We start from the raw sequence: 16,837 nt of genomic DNA, 5'->3' as shown, positions 1-16,837 counted from the left end.
TAACGACATCCACACTAGTGGTTGCACTCATAAAAAAAAAAAGATTAGAAATAATTATGCTAGTACACCAAGCCCAAGGCACACAACATGAGGCAGAGGTCGTCTCCAGAACAGTTTACAGTCTTTACAATTCAGTCCAAGGAAATGCAGTAGTACAGAGATGCCAAGTGACTTGCCCACACACACAGATCATTGGGAGAGCAGAGAACAAAACCAGGTCTCCAGACTCCCAGATCCACCAGCCCACACAGCCTCTCAGTAAGTTGTGATAGCATTTGGGGAGTCTACTTCTGTTAAAAAACCTCCTGGGTAGGGCAACAGAGAGGCTGATTTTCAATTTCTAAACTGATAGTGGTAGAGGGAAATCTTTGCCCCAGAGAAAGAGACACAACATGGAGCACGCTCAGTGTAAGAGGCCAGCAATAGGCATGACACCTTGCCAGAACAGAAGGGAATGGGGGAAAAGTATTTTGGCATGCTTTCCTAAGACACCAGTTCTGTGGTTACAGCTGAGTTGGACCAGACCAGGTAGTTTCATATTGGGAAAAAACACCCTGATCCTACTAGGTACCCTATCCAGTGTTTCTTCTAATGGTGGATGCAGTGTAAACTATGGAATAACCTAGCCAATTAAACCACTCCCTGAGCCTCCCCACACTCAAACCATGTAAGGTGAGAGGAAGGAGGAGGCAACAGAGCTCTTCCTTCCCCTCTTTAATTAAAAGCCTAGGGGAGCGCCCATGCTCTCCCTGGTTTGTATAAGCACCCTGCTCTCAAAGTTCCTCTTCCTCCTTAGCTGGGAGAGGGAGAGCAGCTCCCTCTGCTGTTTCAATGAGTTTTTACCACTGCACCTAAAGCGCTGGCCAGTGCAGAGAACTCCAGTCCTGCGTCTATAAGGCCCAATCCTACAAGATGCCCAGCATCTTGAACTTTCCATTGACTTATGGAAGTAGAGGGAGCTCAGCACCTCTCGCAGGATTAGGAAGCCAGTGTTTGATCCAGTTCCCATTCAAGTCCATGGAAAGGCTCTTATTTACTTCAGTGGGAGCTGGGTCTTGCCCCAAGCCTGTCTTTGAGGAAAAAAAAATGAAATGCTGCCTACTGAATTTCTAGTCAGTTTTGAGAAACATCTGACAACTACTATATTCCAAAGATATTTGAGGACTTTCCCCCCTTCATGAATGTCTGACAAGAAACCAAAACGAAGATTCAAAAGCAAAGTATTAAAACTGCTGACTCTACAGCTATCCAGAACTCTGAGTGCTGTAACAGGGTGTGTTCTGGAGAGCTAACTGAAGAGGACAGGCAGACGATATTACAGAAGCTCTAGAAGGAGGGCGTGTCCTGTAACAAAGCTGGGGTAGGTGACCTCTCAAAAGAGTCTACTGGCATGAATAAAATAGTATTTAAACAAGATTAGCTGATAATTTCACTCCACCCTCATTATAACACTCACCAAAAGGGAGGAATGCTTTTACTGCCAAGTATGTGATACGGTAGGGAGTGATACTAGGAAAGAATATACATAGGTGAAGCTAGGTTCACCTGCCTTCTAGTTACAAACAGCACTCTCAGGATAGTTCAGGTTGTGACTACGGTCTGGTCTATACATAGATTTTGTACCGGTGTGACCATTTTGATTACGAGTATGATTTTTTTAAAACCAAAATAGTTTTACCAGTACAACCTCTACTATGGATTAAGTTAAATTACACCAGAATAACGGTGTTTTATACCGTTATAGCTTATTTGCCGTCTTATTAGAAGCAATTTCATACCAGTATAACTGTGTCCGGACAGAAGGCAAGGTTTCCTACCACTTTAATGATCAGTACTAAAGCAGTAAAACTTTTGTTTGTACACAGAGCCTAGCTTTATATCTAAAGCATGAGCTTTTCCCCTGTAAATGCACCAACATTCAACCAGTTTGCCTATAATTTCTCCTCAGTTTGCCTAAAACTTCATGCACATTTTTCTGCCAGGGAGAATATTTCTTGAGAAGTTTGAGGTTAATTGGACGAGGGATTTGGGTGACGCAAATGTTTTTAAAAATGAGGATGGTTAATTTTTTCCAAATTTCTTTAAAAAGCAAAACAAAAAAAACCAAAACCTTCCTCTCTCTAAAATCAGCTTGGCCCAGAAACGTCGTTGGCCGACATCCTGTGAAACCAGAACTACTGCTTTATGTTATTCGGCATTGGCCATCCTGTAAAACTTAATGGCTGTGCTCATTACCTACAAGAGACTAAATAAAAGTTCCAAGGTTGTATCACGACACAATCTTCAAAGCTGATTTAAATTTTAGCCCGTTTCCTTGCAAAAGGTAGAATCCATGGATGTATTTTTTCATTCAAACAAATGTGAAGTGGGAAGTGAAGTTTATACACCTACAGTAAATGCAACATTTTGCTCAGGGGAAAATGACAGAGGTGACACAAGAGTTGTACTAGAGTTTCCAATTCAGAAGGAAAATTAATGCTACCAAGCAAGATTTTGAGCTTTAAGGTTACAAAAAAGGGACACAACTGATGGTGCAGAATAGTCTTCTTTGATGGGTTGGAATACAATATAGGTAATTTTATAATACTGTCTTGTCTGACTTCTCTATAACAGAGTCTAACTTCTCAGCACTCTTTTGGTATTCCTTTCACTTGGTACAATCATCCCCAATAGCTTTCTAGTCAGCTACTGTTGTTTCCCAAAGCCAAGTACTGTAGTAGAGTCATTATGTTCAGCAATTGACTCAGGCAACTATAATTATTTTATCAAATTACTTCTTATTCTTTAATTTTTTTCTGCATTGTTATAAAAACATTTTTTTAAAGTGCATTGAGTTTTTAATCACTCTCCAATATCAAACTGTTGGATTTTAGCATTTATTATTGTTCTTACGCCGTCTATTTTACAGTGCATTTGAATCTAGACCTGAAAATAAGAAAGCCATCTGTGACACCCATTGTAGCACCGCTTGACTCTCTAATTTAAGTGGAGCATTCCTCTGGCATGGTCAGATGCCAATAGCTGCCATTATTAATTTTCCATACAATATCAGCCGATGGATTTAGAGAAACAACTTTCATGTTATACAGAGTGGTCGTCAAGTCAACTAAACAAACAACCAAGCCCTTGTATTACAGTGGACTTTTTCTGAGTCCATTGTAACCTGGAAAAAGTGTTTCCTCTCAGACAAATTCTATAGCAAGAATGTAGTGTGGAAAAACACCGGAATTGTTTTGTTTTCTTTTAAAAATTGCTTTATTTGTCTGCTTCATCTGCTTTTACATTAGTACACTGCTTCCTCTCCTGAGAATCTTGTTCAGTTTTGACAAGTCCCTGCCCATTTTATTTCCAATTCAAAGTTCACTGAAGTCAGCGGAAAGACTTCCACTGACTTAAATGGGCTTTGGATCAGGGCTTTTGGTCCCTGTTCTGCAATGAACTTTGGATGGGTGGTATTGAGGTCAGTCAATGGGGCTCTGTCAAGCACTGGCATCCATCCACACCAGGCTCATGCATGATCAGAGGACTTGAGAGAGTTTACCCAAGTAAGGACTGAGTAACTGGTGAACTAGGACTTCCAGCTTTGGGCCAGTGTAAACATGTAGTTCAAAGTAAGCATGCTACTGGATACAGTATTTCTTAAACTGGAGTTGGAGGCAAACAGTCTGCCTATTCAACTCGCTACTTACAATAAGTTACTTAGAATTATATGAGTATTTGCCAATACCTATCCGTACTTTGCTAAAGGGAGATGCATATATTGTAAGGTATACATAACATCATCATTAGTCACCTATGACAAGCAATCTACTCTGATTTATCTTTTAGGATCATCTCATTTGGAAGAAAAGTGGGTCTCTGCCCCATCTGTAACCTATGCATGTAACTTTGATATCATAAAATGATACTGTGTTAAGGAAGCAATAGAGATTCTTCAACGTGAGCCAAAATATTTTACCTGCAACCTTTTGGAACAGAAGCTGAAAACATCAGTGGCCTGGCCAAAAGTCTTACTAACATGGAATTGCCACAGGCTAATAAATATGAAGAACTGCTCACCAAGCACATCATTTTACTACCGTTGAGTGAGAACTGCCTGATTGTTTCAGAAGCAGGTCTTGCACTCCCCTGTCTGCTCTATGCACTCTTCACTGTACAGTCAAATATCCAAGATGATTGCCTTGCCATGGTTTCATCTCCATTTAAACTGGACGTGGCTGAAATAAGAGCTGTGGCTCAAAATGATCCAATCAAACACAGGACTGTGGACCTAATCCTGACCTTCACCCCCGCAGACCCAGAAGAACTAATGCAGGTTCTACTTCTTTGGGGGATCAGTGGGTAAATCTGGGAGTGAAGGATTTGGGGGCCTAATCCACCTCCCACTGAAGACAACAGCCCCAATACAGCACTGCCCAGTACCTTGGGTTGCCACTTACACCCGTGCAAAAGTAGTGCAAAACATACCAAATCAGAATTCCATGCACTTTGTACCAAGATAAACGGGCAGGCCAGCAGTAGATCAAGGTCTTTCCAGCGACTTCTAATCAGACCCATGGTCCGTGCACACAGAGTACCCGTCCTCCCTACCTACATGGGGTCTGCTTGCATCCTAGCAGCAGGAATTTTGAGCGGCAAGAAAATCCACAACTTAACAGTTTCCAATAGCCATTCTCCTCTCTGAAAAGGGAAAATGTAGAGGCCCATGGGCTACTGAAGCTCCCTGGTTGTGGAACATATGGTGGACCCCAATGCACAGTCTCATTATTTGGCCTGTATCCACTGGGTTGAAGATTTGGCCCTACGTATAAACTAACCAATCCAACTGCAACAAAAGCCTGACCAAAAAACAAAACAAACAAACAAACAAACAAAACCAAAGATGTTGATTAGAGGCTGACATGGGATAAAGCTCCTTGCTCTAAAACAGTTTGATCAGAAGAAAATCTAGTTTTGTAATGAAAAGACGACGAAGAATTCTATATGAAAAAGAGGGGGTCATAGTCCTAGGTTCCAATCACACAGGCAAAAGTCCTGCATCCCAAATCAAATTTTACCTGCCTTCAGAACACTGGATAGAGCCCTACATTTGTCCACACGAACATATCCTTAAAACAAGCCAACAACAGTGAAAGTTACTGACACACATGCAAGATTAAATATTCAGGAATTTTCGTCAACACCAGGAGCCATGTGCATATGCTGAACTCAGAACATGCATGTTGCAGGCATGAATGAGATTAAACTAGAACAATCATTGCAAATCATTGCACAGTGAAATCGGATGCTAAAATATTTTCACATGAATTCAGCAGACAGCTTTACTCATTAATTAGACCCTGATTGTTAGTCTATATGATAAAGAAAAAACCCCACTTTTTAAAAATCTTATCTCTGATGAAGCCTTCCCATTAATAAAAATGTAAACAAAGAGAATAGTAAAACTTTTATAAGCTAATAAAAAAAATCAGAATCCCCACGCAGCAGGACTGGAATTGTCTAAAGCTGCTGAATTAGGACAGGCTGTCATATAAAATTCAGCCCAGAGTCTTAGCAATCACATTCTCTAGCAACATGCATATAATTGGAGATCTTCATAATAACCCTCAGTTTTAAAGGCTCATAAAATCTGTGTTTTACTCGTAACTTGCAGGAGGTAAAGAGAAATTGTTAAGAAAAAGTAACACTTTCCTCTCAGTAAAAAAGGCTTTGAAGATAATATGCTTATTATTACAAACAAACAAACTAATTCTTAATGCCTTATTTTTCATTCCAGAACATTTGGAGACATGTACAACTTTTTTTTACCGTATATATTCACACACACGAGAGAAAGAGAGAGAGAAAATGAATATCGCAAAGAAAAAAAACCCACTCAAAGCATATTGGAAACAATACATTTTAAATACAAATAATAAAGCACTTTATGATAAGTATCTTGATAAAACATTGTAATCAACAGTGAAACAATCTATGTTCTTAAGATAAAAGTATGTATAGGCTCCACAATGTAGCTGAAAGGTGTTTCATTTAAGGGTGAAAAAAATCCATTATCAAAAATATTAAGTACACCTGACTCTCAGTGTTAGACACACAGATCCCTCTGCACTCTCTCAGTTTCTCTTTTGACATTCTAAAACAAAACCCTTTCAATTTGTTAAAGACTCAACTGGTGAGAGAGTACCATAAATTACCAATTTATACTGGCCATTTTCTGAAATTTTCAAAGCAAACCTAAGGTAATGAACAGGATACTGAAGTTTCCACTCAGAACAGTAAAATATATCCTACCATCAAGCCTGCATAGTGTAACTTTAGATTTTGCTTGAGTCAAGCCTTTTAGAAATAAAAACTTGTTGGCTTTTTAGATACATCTATTTCAGACTGCTTTTTGGAATCCTGCTAAAAAGTTGTTTGGATCTCAAAACCTGTCAAAGCAAAGCAAGGACTAGTAAAACCTAGTGTTTCCTACCTGGTACAGGTAAGGACCAGCTCTCAAATGCCACCTTGGGATACTTCAGACTAGTAATCAGACTCATGTTTAGAAGAGACTCTAACATGAACAAAAACCAAAATCTGTCCCGTGCTTTTCTTCTTTGGTAGCAATATATACGATAGTGGCTTTAGTCTAGTGAGCAAGATGAAGACCCCACAGATTAAACTAGTCCAAATATGCTGCTAGAGAGAAATACACAAAAAGAAGGCTTACTGCTTGTCATGTGACTCGGTGAGGTATGCTGCCCATTGGGTGTGCTTGAAGTGAGGTCAATAGCCATGTTGGAGTGCTCCCTTTCGGGCGAAAGCTCATTGTCACCTGCTTTCACAAAATAAAACACTTAGGTTTCTGTCCCATGGCTCCATAAAATTATCCAATTATACAACTTTCAGACTTACTAACTTCTTTTCTACCCACCCACCTTCCACTTTTAATAGATTCCTCCACAGTCAACTAAAATTGGCTTCCTAGTGACCACAAACATGAATTTTTATTTATTTTAGAATAAAAAAGTATCCTCCATTCCTCACAGATTATAAGAAGTACCCGTACAAATCTTGCTCTGGCTGCTTTACATGAACAGAACTTAGAATTACTTGCCCATTTCTATATGGTGTGGTGCTAACAGACTAGAGACTGTACTGGAGCAGAGTGGAGTATCATTCTGATGTAAGGACCTTCCACCTGAATTTTGATTCAAGGTTTTCATGTAGCTGGCCATTAAGATATAGTAGTTCAACAAAATAAAATATTTTCCCCTAATGAACAAGAAGGGAGCAATGCACAGTACTAAAAAGCCTCACAGTAAAAATGATTTAGTTTCTGTCCAGTTTCTCATTTATGTTTTATATAAAATAAACATTGCTCTCTTATGAAAATATTTAAGTATATAATATAGTGGGGGGGTTTAAATAACCACTAAAGTTTAGTGTTAAATGGTATCTCTCCAGCATTCTCTTACAATATGGAGTTTAAAAACAGCACAAATGAAAGTTAAGAGTTTCGGGGGGGGGGGGGGTTATAACACTTTCTACACAGATATTGTGAAAAGGAAAGCAAAGGAGACTTCACAAGTAAACCAACAAAATTAAATAAAAGTACTTACATGTTATATATCCATCAGTAGCCTCTGCTTCCATAGTCAAAGTGCAGTGCTACAAGGAAAAAAATACACCCTTAAAGATGCCTGCCACTATCAGCCATTACTTAAAGCCATTAGCAGTTGCCTCTTTTGCTGCTGCAACCAGCACCTAAGAAACATGCAAATGAGCACACGCGGTGCACTGGTAAGTCACTGAACTCTTTTGGCAAATGATCTAAAGCTGCTGCAGATGGGAGTAGAAAAGGTAAGTTTGCATCTTGATGAGCTGTGTTGAGACTATAATTTGATTTTTAATTATAGTTCCAGCTGCTTTAATGATTTTTTTTGAGGTTCCAATTGGACCAGGTATGTTTTAACTGGGATTTTAATGCCTTATCAATTAGCAGTCCTCACAGCCACAGCAGGCTTCCAAGATATTGATACTATAAAGATTGCCCTTTTCACACTTATTTCATGATGGCTCATCATGTTCTGACTAAAAACAAAACTCTTCAGTGTCTATATTCCTTTCAGAGTTATTACAGCCTTTTGTCTTCAATTGGCCATCGAACAGCCTCACTCACACACCCAGACAGCTGTGCATGCACCTGTTCATTGTAACCATACCTATCTGTTATACTAGGGGCTACATGGCATATTTAATATTTCTAGAGCAGGCATTTTGTGGTGTGTGCCAATCTCAAAGTTTCTGGAAGCACTTTGCTGACACAGAACAAGCTATGACTTTCCAGAAACTCAAGTAACTGTATAAGATGACACCCTCTAGCTTTCATTTGATTAAAAGAGAGAGAGAGGCAGGGGAAGGAATCAATAATCGTAACTATATTCTTTTCAGTGGAAAAGTTCAGAAACTGACATAATCAGAGGAGAATTTTTATTTCCTCTCTCCAGCTAGGGCCCTTTTTTTTTTTGCCTTTAGTTTCAAAACTCTCACTGCACCAAGCAGCTAAATTATTCACAATGAGCCATTTCTGTATTGATCGCCAAGTATATTTAGCCCTGGCTCCTGGAATTTCTCCATTACTTACTGGAAAACAGGAGGCTTCACTTCTTGTCTCCAAAACCACTTCCCTCTCCCTTACCCCCCTTACCTCTCCCCCCTCAAAAAAACTTTTCTCTGTGTTCCTTTCTGGATCAAATTCCCAAGGCAGTGGGTACACATAACACTTACATTTCAAACTGGAGAGCTGCTATCAACCTCTTTCCATTACTGATTGTAACAACTTTTAAAGATCACTTAAAAAAAAAAAACAGACAAGCAGCTTCCTCAAGCCCTTTCAATGTTACCTCATCTTTCCCCTAGTACAGGTAGACAGACACAAATGGGGGGGGCGAGGGGGGGTGGCAGAACACGTCAGAAGCAACAGGGAAAGAAGATCATCCTAGCCAATGAAATGGAAGTAAAGAAAGGAAAGGACGGGAAGGGTGGAGGGGGAAGAAATGAAATATACATAAAAGAAAATGTTCTTTGAATGTTTGAAATAAAGAAAAACGAGTTTGATCACCATGCCCAGGTGTAATGGCAAATCCCAGCTGCTAACCCCCTCCTGCCCACCAGGAAAGGAGAGTTATGATCGTATTGAAGTCATAGCGAGATGGGAAAAGTTAACCCCTCCAAACAAATTAAAATCCCCTCTCCCCCGCCCCGTCCGTCCCCTGAAACTTACAAGTAGAACATTCAGAGCGAACGGATCGGTGGGGAAACTGAACAGAAAAAAAATGAGCGAGGTCTCCCTCCCTTGGGATGGTCTGGTTGAGAAACTCACTCAGGAATGGCACATACTTTCAGGAAAGATGAAGAACAAAAAGAAGGAGAGAGAGGGAGGGAGAGGGGGAGAGAGGTCAGCCAGTGCTACAGCAATGCGATTAACCAGGAGAGAGAAAAACTTGATCCACCGGTTCCTTAAGAATCGACAAGAAAACTGGAGGAGAGGAAGAAAGGGGGGACTTGGAGGGGGGAGGGAGGAACACAGAAGTTAAAAAAAAACATAGAACACCCACACAGAGCAATAAACCTAGGCCAACTTCACAGGATTGTTTTTGGCCCCTGGCAAAATGAAGAGATCTTAATTTCCTCTCTCTCTCCCCGCCCAGAGCACACAACCTGTCAAAGTAATTTAAGTCCTGCCTTATTCAATACCGTGTGTGTCATGCCAGTAATAATGCTAAAAATAATACTAAAAAGGGATCTGGAGCACCTTCTCCCAGGCAGCTGCAGCTAGAATAGGAAGCTGGTGCAAACTGCAATTCAGACCCTTGTCCGTTTCCAGAACTGAGAACTGATTAATCGATTAACATCCCAGAAAACAGAATTTTAATTGTAACCCCAAAAACAAGCACCACAAAAGGCTTTGCCAATCCCATCCCTGAGAGCCAGTCACTATGCTAAACCTACAGCAAATAATAATAGAATCTTCCCCCTCCTGCAGACACATATCTACAGACCGATTTATTATTATTATTATCGGTTAACAGCAACAAGTCATTTGATCACATCGCAGCGCGAGAGATGCTACATATAATTACACTTTACTTTGAGCCAGCCCCCACCCCTTTGCAAAGCGGAGACATCCACACAGAGAGATTTCTCTGAGCCATAACACAAATAAGCCAGAGCTCTTTCTTCCCCCCATGAAAAACAAAATGCCAAGCGAAGATTTACCTCAGCAGTGCATGCAGTGCCTCACTTCCATCACCCTTTTGTTTTGTGTTTTTATTAGTGTCTCCTCTCCCTTGCTTTCTGTGCCTAATGCTTGTGTGTTTGGGCACTGCAGTTGGTTATGGAAACTGTAAGCAGTGGATCTGTAGCTAAGGGTAATCCTGTTTTTACTTCCTCCATCTTCAGAGAGCAGGGTTAGCCTGGGACAGCTGGTCAAACCCCGAGAAACCGATCCGGCAAAGACACACTCACACGCGCGCACACACACATCACACATCTCACCCAGGCAGCCTCTCTCCAAGACACCCTGAGCCGGAGAGAGAGGCAGGAATGGATCTGGGAGTGTGTCTCTGGGCTGCTCAGCACACTCGGCAATCGATTACAGGACAAGTGCTGCTTCTGCTGCTCCATAACACACACACTCGCCGCTCCCTCCCAGCAGAGGATCTGAAGGTTGGTTCCCCACGCCAGAGGTGCCGCTGAGACACTGGATTGCAGCCTGAAAGAGCCATTTATTAGATTCCTCTCTACCGAAGGAGAACCACCGAGCCAGAGGAAGGAGAAAAGCCATGACCTGGGGCTGCATTTCTGCAGCCTGCATGAACTTACTTCGTTGCTCTTAGATTCATGATTCAGCAGTTCTATTTCTGAACTTTCTTTCTTAGATTCTGCACTGTGAAATCACAGACCCGGCAGCAGGAATACCATTGTGTTTTGTGCATGAAAAAGAACAACAGCGAGCCTTTCCGGGTTATAGATTTAGATAAAGGATTTAGGGGCTTAACTTCTATTGAAATGAATGTGAGTTATGTGTCTCAGTCCCCTAAACTGCCCTGAAAATCTCAGCCACTACGGCTTACTATAATGTCTGTGTAGAGTAACAGTGTGATAGCACTGTGCATATAGGTGTGTGAGTAAAGTGAAGGTAAATCGAAACTAAACAATATCTGGTGCCCATAACCCCATACATTTCAATGTACTGCCCTATATTGGATTTTTAATTTTGTAACTATCTGGTCTATTAGCTTTGCCCCAATTACAGTCTAAATGAGAATGCACAGAAAACCCCAAAGGGAAGCAAGAGGAGAGAAATGTTTCAAATCCATTATTATTATTATTATTCAATTGGACATTCATTGTAAGTGTGAGATAAATTATTTTTTAGCATCATCAGGTCATATATGTCGGAGTCAGTTTAGCTGGGGAATTAGTACTATTCTCCCCACCATCATGCATGACTCACTCAGATGTGAGGCTAAAACAATATGTGAAAATTTGAATGCCACTCACCATGGACTGTGCAGGTCTTGATATGGAGCCTGATCCAAAGCCCACTGAAGACAATGGGAGTTTTTCCACTGACTTAAATGGATTTTGGGTCAGGCCCAACATGATCATTCCTTTTGTTCTTTCATGCTTTGATCAATATTGAATTAGTTAATTTGATGATGGACTTTGAAATATCATCATTAGGTGTCAGGGTTAATGCTCCAGTGAGATGAAAGGAAGCAATTCACACTTACTTTCTGAGCTATTGTTTATATGCTGTCTACACTGTATTATATATATATTGTATTACACATACAACTGCATTAAAAGAACATTAAATTTGCAACGTTAAACACTCAAGGTCTTGAAAATGCCAGAATTCAAGTGGCCCGTGCATCCTCGGCCACTCGAGCTAACAGTAGCTGCTATACTAATTGGTTGTCAGACCTTATGTACACCAGTCACCAGGGCCGCCCAGAGAGGGGGGCAAGTGGGGCAATTTGCTCCAGGCCCTGGCCCCCACAGGGGCCCTCACTATAATAGTATTCTATAGTATTGCAAGGTTTTTTTTATGGAAGGGGCCCCCGAAATTGCTTTTCCCCAGGCCCCCTGAATCCTCTGGGCAGCATTGCCAGTCACCAGAGGAGGATGAGACGCACATTTTGCCAGAGGGTTTCACAGATATTTACTGACAGCAGAGCAATGTGAGACTCTATTCTCTTCCATTTAGGTTCTCATACTGTGCTCAGCACCATAGTATCTGAGTGCTTTCCAGCAGTGCATTCAGCAATGTGACTACAATCCATCACGTGGTCTCTCATCCTCTCCCCACGAGATGAAGTTTGTGCAGGGGAGTGTTTTATTTTGGAAATATTTTATTCATTTATGTGTATGTGTATATGAATCTCTCTTTGTGTGTGCATATATAAAACACACACACACAGATACATTGCTGTATGTTGCTGGAATGCATGTGTATAAACTCGGGAAGCTTGGGTTCCATTCCAGGTTTTGTTGGGGAGTGTTAGCTAGAGGTAACAGATCCTTGTGCTCATATCTCTCCAGCCTGACCCTTTTCCCCTCCAGCCTGCCCTGACGCAGTCCTCTGTTTTTCCACCCTACCCTCGCTGTGCCTTTGGCCCACTCCCAGTTTTCTCCTCCATGGTTCTGGACTGAGACCCAGGCTCCCCCTACCCCCAACTCCTGCTCTCTTGTCCCAGTGTTCCCCCACTTAGGATCTTAATGTCCCACCCCATTCTCCACCCTATTTTCCAGTCTCCTTGTCAGCCAATCTCAGTCCCATCCCCCCCCCACCCCTTCCCCAATCTCCTAACCCGGCTCCTTATCACAATCTACTCCCTCTGCTGCCTCCCCCACCTTCCACAGAGGGAAGGACAGCTCTTGGCCCCTCTGCATTGTGGTCAGGCAACGTCTTCCATTCCATTGCCTAGGCACCAGCTGGTGGAGTTCTGAGAGCACAGTACAGATACTCTCCCTGTGAGCAGTTTTGGTGCCTGGCCCCTCAGCAGCCAGGAGCAGCAGTACAGAAAAATCTTGCTCAGACCCATCGTTCTTGGCTGAAGCGTGCTCTGTACAGATGAAATCTTTGGAGAACTTAGTTGTCAAACAAATGTGTACTCAGCATGAGTGAACAGAAACTTTTTCAGAGGCTTATAACTTGGCCAAATTTGGGCATCTTTTCCTAAGGACAGCAAAAGGCATATTCTTGACACCAGGGAGACTTCCCGTGCCAAATTTCAAGTCCCTGCTCCCAAGCATGGAGACGCTAGCGCTTCTCAACGAAACAGTCAGAAGAATTTTTTCCAATATGATCAAAACAACATATTGTCCCCAAATTTCATTCTTTGAAACTTGGAACAAAAATCAGTCTGAGGCAGACACCTGGCATGGCTGAAAGCAAAGTCTAAGCGCTGAAAACGGTACTAGAATGGGAAGTAATGGCCCATTGTCGGCGGTACTATCAGTGCAGCCTATAATGTGTATAGAGACACATTAATTATAAGCAATCAAATAGAAATGCAAATTAAATAATGTTTTCTTCATTTTAAGGATCAAATTCTGCTTGCCTTATGCGTGTACTCTCATTGGACCAGATTCTGATCTCATTGACACTGGTGTAAATCAGAGAGTTATAATGGTATTACTGTACTACTGTAATATCAGAATATGGCTCATTGACTCCAGTGGCAGGACTCATGTTAGGGAACTGAACAGAATTTGACACTAGAGGTGAAATCTTTGCCCCCACTGAAGTCAATAGCAAACCTCCCATTGATTTCAGTGGGGCTAGGATTTCACTCTAAGGGTGAAAATACATCATGTGTGTTATGAAAAACTAAATCATAGAATATACTGTAAAGGTATTTGATGCTTGATAAAATAATACCATATTCTAAGGCAATCCTGAAAATGTTCAGCTATTATCTTCTGTACTGTGAGAGCGAGAAGCAGCTTATTTAAATATAAAATCTCACATAAGTTATAACGAAGATCTTCTCATAACATTTCTTTCAAATTATGTATATACACATCTTTTAATATAACATAATCAGAAATAATTATTTCCTAAGATATTTTGGATTTTCTTTTATTTATAATTGAATTACATTTTCTGATTGCAACATATGGATTTTCACTCCACCTGTGTTAACAGAGGGCTGCTGTTATTTTAGCAAGACAGCCAAAAGCCATCACTTTTTCATGTTGCATTTTGGGATTGTATGGTGCCTAAAAGTCAGTAGTTAATATTGAGTTGGTAATTCCATTCTCTATCCTACTCACCCAGATTTGATAGCACAACTATCCCACACCAAATCAAGCTCCACTTTTTTAAATTATAGTATACAGAAATCAATATTACCCTGTAAAGCACTTTATTGTCTAGCTCTCTGAATCAAGATACGTTATTGACAATACTTCAGAGAAGCGACTGCAGAAATCAAAAACACTACGGCTAGCGTCTATATATAGCTCTTTATGCCTCCAAAGCATTTTACAAGTATTAGCTAATTAATCATTGCAAAACACCTGTGAAGGAGGTAAGTTTTACTGTTCTCATTTTATGTAGGAAAAGATAGAGCAATCAAGTGACTAGCCCAAGGCTATGTTGAGTGTCAAGAGATGAGACTAGAGAGCAGATCTTCTGACTTCCACACTTACAGACTTGTCTTGTCTACACAGGGAAATTGTCTACATGGATATAATTATCCCACTATAGCTATACTGGAATCTCTCTCTCCCCAAGTGGACACTCTATTCCAGAATAAAAGTGGTCTTATAAAGTGACTTACAAAATCACTTTTATTCTGGAATAGACTGTCCACATGGGGAGAAGAGAGATTCCAGTGTAGCTACAGCTGGATAATTATACCCTACAGTGCTTGGAGAAGCTTTATACTTAGAGTGGGTCAAAAAACAGGTGAAGTGGGTTGGGAATTAATTTTTTCTGTTTCTAAATTTGAAATTTTATTAGCATTTCAAAAACTTTGATCAGCTCTGTAGGGGGTGGAATAAATGTAAGTGAAAAATTCTTCCTAATTTTGTTGTTGAAATCCGGATGAAAATTAGGGCCTTGTATTTAATCATTTCAAATTCTTTCTTATGTTTGCTTTTGATGCCCTGTAACTTCTCAAACATTAAAGGTCTTTTGAACAAGTAAAGAATGGCAAAAGTAAAAGCAAAAAAAGAACAAATGTGTCTTTAAAATCAGTTTGATCTAATCCAGGACCATGAACACTGAAATCTTTATCATAATCCTATAGTTATTGCCTGGCATCACAGGCTCAATCCCTGCTTTAAATGCAAACCTCAACACGGCCTTATTCAGGAGCTGAGACTGGAATTTCCATAATATTCTACACCAAGCACTTATCAGTTTTACTTAGTGGAGCAGTTGGAATGATCTTTTGGTTAAGGCACGAGACTGGGACTCAGGAGAGCTGGGTTCATTTTCCATCTCTGCCACAGATTTCCTGTGGGACCACGGACACTGACTATATCTGTGCCTGAGTTCTTAATCATCTTTCAAATGGGGATAATAGCATGTCCCCATTACACAGGGCTGTTGTGAGGATGAGTTCATTAAGGCATTTCAGGAATGCACTTAATATTCCATTGATAGGAGCAGCATAAGAATCTGAATAAAAGAGATGATTTCACCTTTATATATATAGCAACACTCACAAAACTGTCCAGAATATCTGTCGAAATACTTTCAAATAAATTCCCAAATGCTCCTTTGTTATGCAGCTATGTAAGCTCAAGGAGTTCTTGGAGTCGCCCTTCAAAACAATAGGTAAAAAATTTATATTAGAATTTATGCCAGCCCTCAGATTAGATATCATAGGTACTAGCCCCCCAAGCAACTACTTATCACAACAAAAGTTCCAAGTGTATTTTGGTTTTGCTCACTTAAAAAAAAAGTATACTGTTTAATTGGACAACTATGAACACCACAGCAACAGACCAATGGATCGGCTTTGTAATAATACCAAGCTCTTATCAAAGTGCTCTGAGATCTACTGTTGAAAAGCACTTTAAAAGGGAACCTGCGACACAGAGGGAAAGCAACTTGTCCAAGATCACCCAGCAGGCCAGTGGCAGAACTGGGAATAGAATCCAGTTCAGTGCTCAATCCACTGCCTCCTTTAGCTACTATTGGACTGAATCATCAATCATCTAGTCATACAAGGGCTACTCTGAAGACAAATTGCTTCTGATCCTAGACTATGCATAGACTATTATTTACCTAATTCTGCATAGGACCACCTAAAACTACATAAACACCAATCTATTTATTATGCACGCCTCTCTTCCTTACAATACAAAGGCACTGTTTTATATTTATATGCACCAGCATCAATAAAGAGACCTATAAAGAAAATAATGATCATTGTGGCATATCCGCAAGCTATATCCTGTTCATTCTGAGAGAGGTGCAACATACTGTACTCATTGTAGTCACTGAAATAAAACCCGATAGATTAATTCCTATTAAAAACCGTTGATATTTTCCAGACCGACATATTTAATTTATGGTGAAGCACAATGCTCATAACAGCTCAAAGAACTCAGAAGCTGCAGATCTGTGTGTGTTACTGTCGTACAGGCATACACGGTATGCAGAATTGGGGAAAAAGTAGGTTATGAAATCTGAATCCTTAATTTGTGAATAGTTCCTCAGCTCCCCACACTAGAGTTAGTTAGGCTTTCAAGAGTCATGGACTCTTTGTGGGGAACTCTGTAAAACACTCTGCTAGCATATCCTGTGGTTTCTGTATTTTTCTTCTCT

The 16,837-nt window shown here is 40.5% G+C and overlaps 1 protein-coding gene across 5 annotated transcripts in view; it reads right to left on the bottom strand.

Annotated features, from left to right (window-relative positions):
- IKZF2 (IKAROS family zinc finger 2) overlaps window positions 1-10,577 on the bottom strand; it is a 140,005-nt gene extending 129,428 nt beyond the window's left edge. For all 5 annotated transcript variants that reach the window (XM_030580329.1, XM_030580330.1, XM_030580334.1 and 2 more), the window contains exons 1-3: window positions 10,261-10,577; window positions 7,602-7,650; window positions 6,710-6,814 (exon numbers count right to left, since the gene is read on the bottom strand). In XM_030580329.1, the coding sequence (XP_030436189.1) occupies window positions 6,710-6,814; window positions 7,602-7,635 (139 nt within the window). In that variant the 5' untranslated portion in view covers window positions 7,636-7,650; window positions 10,261-10,577. The remainder of the gene's footprint in view (window positions 1-6,709; window positions 6,815-7,601; window positions 7,651-10,260) is intronic.
- Between the last annotated feature and the right edge of the window lie 6,260 nt (window positions 10,578-16,837).

The sequence above is a fragment of the Gopherus evgoodei genome, chromosome 11 (assembly GCF_007399415.2).
Source record: "Gopherus evgoodei ecotype Sinaloan lineage chromosome 11, rGopEvg1_v1.p, whole genome shotgun sequence".
In the NCBI taxonomy this organism is placed as follows: Eukaryota; Metazoa; Chordata; order Testudines; family Testudinidae; genus Gopherus; species Gopherus evgoodei.
The sequence above is the reverse complement of the archived record's forward strand: the minus strand, read 5'-3'. Positions and strand labels throughout refer to the sequence as shown.